Below are 4,042 nucleotides of genomic sequence, written 5' to 3'. Positions count from 1 at the left end.
TCCCCACATCAAATTCAAGAAGATGTGCGGAAAACCTCCGTTGACGCGGCGTCATCGAGAGAAAAGACTCGAAAGAGCCCGGGAGTGGATGAGTTGGACCACTGAATGAGAGAAAGTGGTGTTCAGCGATGAGAAGAAGTTCAATCTGGACGGTCCGGATGGATTTCACAAGTATTATCACGATCTACGGGAAGAGCCCCGATTCTACTCCAAGAGGCAAAGCGGGGGTGGCTCTGTCATGGTTTGGGGAGCCGTAAGTCGCCTTGGAACGTTCAAAATCATATTCATAGATACGATAATGTGTGCGGTAGACTACATCCGTGTCCTGGAGAATCATCTACTGCCCAACGCCTTGAGGTTTTTGGGCGGAGATTTCGTGTTTCAACAAGATTGTGCCGCCGTGCATACAGCGAAGGTAGTCAAGGATTGGTTTAGAGCCGAAGGAGTTCGCTGTTTAGGCTGGCCTGGGGAAAGTCCTGACTTGAATATCATCGAGAACCTATGGGGAGCATTGGTCAGACTTGTTTATCGAAATGAGAAGCAATACAGCTCCCGTCAAGAACTAAAGGATGCGATTCTTGCTTGTTGGGAACAAATTGGGGAAGAAGACTCAAAGCCACTGTACGATTCCCTCCCGAAGCGCATTTTTGAAGTCATCCAGGCAAAAGGGGGCTCCACCAAGTATTCGGAGCGAGAAATACCCAATAAAACAGCAATAAATCAACCTGTCGATGATTTCATTTTACGGCTCTTTTTACATTTTCTGAATTCTGGTGCATTTAGTACGACAATTCGAAGCGGTGTTCCCGTATACAGCAGCCGTTAAGTAAGAGGAATATTCAATGGTGGCCCAAGCTCTGTATCATGTGTCTACCTGGGAAAAATCGGGAATAATTGGGTGTCGATAAATTCGTGTTATGGACTGTAAATCATGATCAGTGATCAGTTGCATTAGAGCACATCCATAAAGATACGAAGACTCGGCTGCTCGGCTAGAACCGGACCCGACTTCTGACCAGTGCCTTTTTCGCGGTACCCTCCCAGAATGGAGTCGAGTCATGAAGGTTTGGGATAAAGAGAAAAACTTCCTTGCCGGTGTATCACACTTTAAAATCTTCACTGGGTGAAGACTATACTAGAGAGTTTATTTACATTTTGCACATTCTTTTACAGAGCAGAGTTTTTGAATCTATGGGGATGGATCCGACACGAATTTCCGTCAAACTTTCTCGCTCGTCTCGACCGGGTCGTACACCTTGTCCTTCCGTGATTCCGACGGACTCAAATATCTCCCGAGACACACGAATGCGGCAGCATTCAAGGAGATCAGGAAAACGGCAGCGAGGTTCGCGTACATGAACGACATCGGATGCTTTTGGATGAAGGGACCGATCGTGATCGGAGGGAGCATGGCCCCAATGCAGACCGAAACGATAATTGCCGACATGTACTCATGACATATGACGATGTATTTCAAAGCCCAGCCGCAAACGTTGCCGAAGAATGGACTTAGCGAGAAGGCGAAAACACCGGTCATCGACCAGATCACCATTTCAGTGAGGGGGAAAAGCGTGAGTGTTATCGCTGCGAGCATGAGGAGAATGTGATTGATGACGATCAGATAAATCGGTTCGAGCTTGATGGAGAGGATCGTGGAGAAAATACGGCTCACGGTGAAACTGCCCCAAAATACCGCAGCCAGATAGGCGGCCGAAGTTTTGGAGAAGCCGAGGTTGTCGACGACGTAAATAGTGCAAAGCGACGAGTAGGTCTGTTCCAGAGCAACCCCGAGCATGACGTAGCTACACATGAGTGAAACTATGAGAAACTCCACACGCTTCGACAGCTTCAGCCTCTTCGATTTCGCTTCGTCGTCGGTGGAGAAGTTTTCACTATTGACGAGATATGCTAATAGCATCAAAAAGGCAGAGAACACGAACGCGGCGCCGAAGTATCCGTAGGGAAAGTGAACTCTCGAAGGAATGAACTCATCCAGATGGCTCTCCGTTTCGTTCAGCGATTCCAACAGCAGTCTGAAACGCAAATCTGCATTGTTATTGGCCGGAACGTTTCGGTGTTCTACAAGGCTCACCGCGTCGATGCGTTTTCCAACGTTCACTCACTCAGCGCTCGGAGATATTTTGCGGCTCAGATAAGGTTCTGCGATGAAGGGAGCCAGGACAGCGCCTGTACCGAAAACGAAATGGTAGAACTGCAGTATGGATGCGCCTCTCTCTTTCCAGAGGACAATCAGCCAGACATTGGCACCTGCCGAGAGAACGCGCAAGCATGAATACGCGGTCGCGGAAATGTCCGGAACATTAATATGTCGAGGAACACTTGGCGCAAACCAGCGGCGCGTTCTGGAGGTTGCCCCGCGGTTTTACCGATTTCTATGAGGCCTACGCAGGCTCCAAGGACGAAGCACGCCACATGTGTCCATAGTAATGAAGGACACACAGGGACCACCGCCAAAGCGACGCCCCCGATGAATGTACTGGCGAGAACCAGGACCTGCCCGTTTATTTTACTGAAAACGTAGCCGCCTAAAATCGAAACGTAGAGTCAATACTTGTTTCACTTGAGGGAACGAATCATCCTCCCCGGCTCCGTATGGTTATTTTCTCCGCGCGACCCACCAGCTAGGCAAGCGACGATCGAGCCCACAGATCTAGTTGAGATGATGTAAACTACCGAGTCAACGTCCACGTGGTAGATTTCCGCAAGATCGATAAAAGAAACACCGAAGACAGCTATGCATAGCCCCTGAATCGGAGAAGAACGTTTTCGACTATGAGGATCGGTATCCGTTACTGATCCTGGGTTGGGAATGACAGGCTTCCGTCTCTCGACGGGAGTTCCAGACGCGAAGGTGAAGTGAGATGGCTCATACTCACAATGGAGAAGACTCCGATGTTCAAATTGAAAGTTTGAAACCACCGAATGGCCTCAGGGCTAAGAAAAGACTTGGAGATCATCGTTGAGTTGGGGAAAATCGTAGTCGAAATCGTCTGCGTACTCTCCGCTCTGACTTGTGCTCAACTGTTTCCTCGCTGGAGCCCAGAGAGAAGAGCTCCCTCGTCAGGGAACGCGATGATACAAATAGCGGATCGGACCGTGGAACCGAGGGTGTATGTTCCCAATTTTCCCTCTCGATTGGTGTTTTTTTACAGCTACGCAATCCTTTCTCGCGATCTCGTTAGGCAATATTCAGCTTGTCCAGCCGGGCCTATAAAACTTCGCCTCCTCAGAAGTACCTCTGCGTCTGATAAGATACCGAGCTCTTTTTTGCCTCATCCCTACGGGTGAATCCGCCCGCGCTCGAACCGGTCGCGTTCGGACCGCGCCGCGTTCGAAACTGCGTTCTTGGTGAGGGCCCAAACTCGCTCGAGTTTCGGACCCTAGGACCGACGGGATCCGGCGTGCGAGAGTCCCTCGAATTAGTCAGGTCCGAATCGCGTGGCGTCGTGGTTGGGGCGACTCGATCGAACACAGATCCGGATAAATGGGGGAGAAATCTCCATATTCTGCGCTGAAGATCGACGTCGCCAACCAGCTGATTCCCAACTCGTCTTGCCGCTCATCTATATTTGTTGTATTACAATAGCGATAATACTTTACGACCGCAATTATTACATCATAAACCTCCCCGAGGGATAGCCGTGAATCAGCTCGGTGAGGAAAGAGATTTCGTGGCGAGTGTATTTGAAGCGAACTTACCTGTCCATTGAGATTAATGCTTGAACCGGCCAAGTCGACGGAGCCATAGAATTCCCTATTACTATTTCTCAACTACGTGCCGCGACGGCCGTGGCGGGAGGGAGGATCAGCGCGGTCGCTTCTTCGTCCTCTCGGATCGCAACTGTACCTCGGCGCTAGCGATTGACGAACGAAGGTGCTACCTCGTGTTCGCGGACGGCATGAGCGACCATCCGAACTCGTCTGAAGGAACAGGATCCTTCATCAGCGAGTCCCTCTCACGTGAGAATTCGGGGCAGCCGGCAGGGGCGTACGCGAGGGGGGGGGCGGGGGGGGGGGGGGG

The 4,042-nt window shown here is 50.6% G+C and overlaps 1 protein-coding gene across 1 annotated transcript; it reads right to left on the bottom strand.

Moving 5' to 3' along the window:
* Window positions 1-1,103: 1,103 nt before the first annotated feature.
* On the bottom strand, window positions 1,104-3,081 carry LOC100907276 (sodium-dependent glucose transporter 1A). The gene is made up of 5 exons (XM_003742014.3): window positions 2,898-3,081; window positions 2,640-2,766; window positions 2,388-2,546; window positions 2,124-2,268; window positions 1,104-2,033 (listed from the first exon to the last, which is right to left on the bottom strand). The coding sequence occupies exons 1-5, from the start codon at window positions 2,976-2,978 to the stop codon at window positions 1,220-1,222; spliced, it is 1,326 nt and encodes a 441-aa protein (XP_003742062.1). The 5' UTR covers window positions 2,979-3,081; the 3' UTR covers window positions 1,104-1,219.
* Between the last annotated feature and the right edge of the window lie 961 nt (window positions 3,082-4,042).

Source organism: Galendromus occidentalis, unplaced genomic scaffold (genome assembly GCF_000255335.2).
Source record: "Galendromus occidentalis unplaced genomic scaffold, Mocc_1.1 scf7180000077250, whole genome shotgun sequence".
Lineage (NCBI taxonomy): Eukaryota > Metazoa > Arthropoda > Arachnida > Mesostigmata > Phytoseiidae > Galendromus > Galendromus occidentalis.
This window is presented reverse-complemented; position numbering and strand designations above follow the sequence as displayed.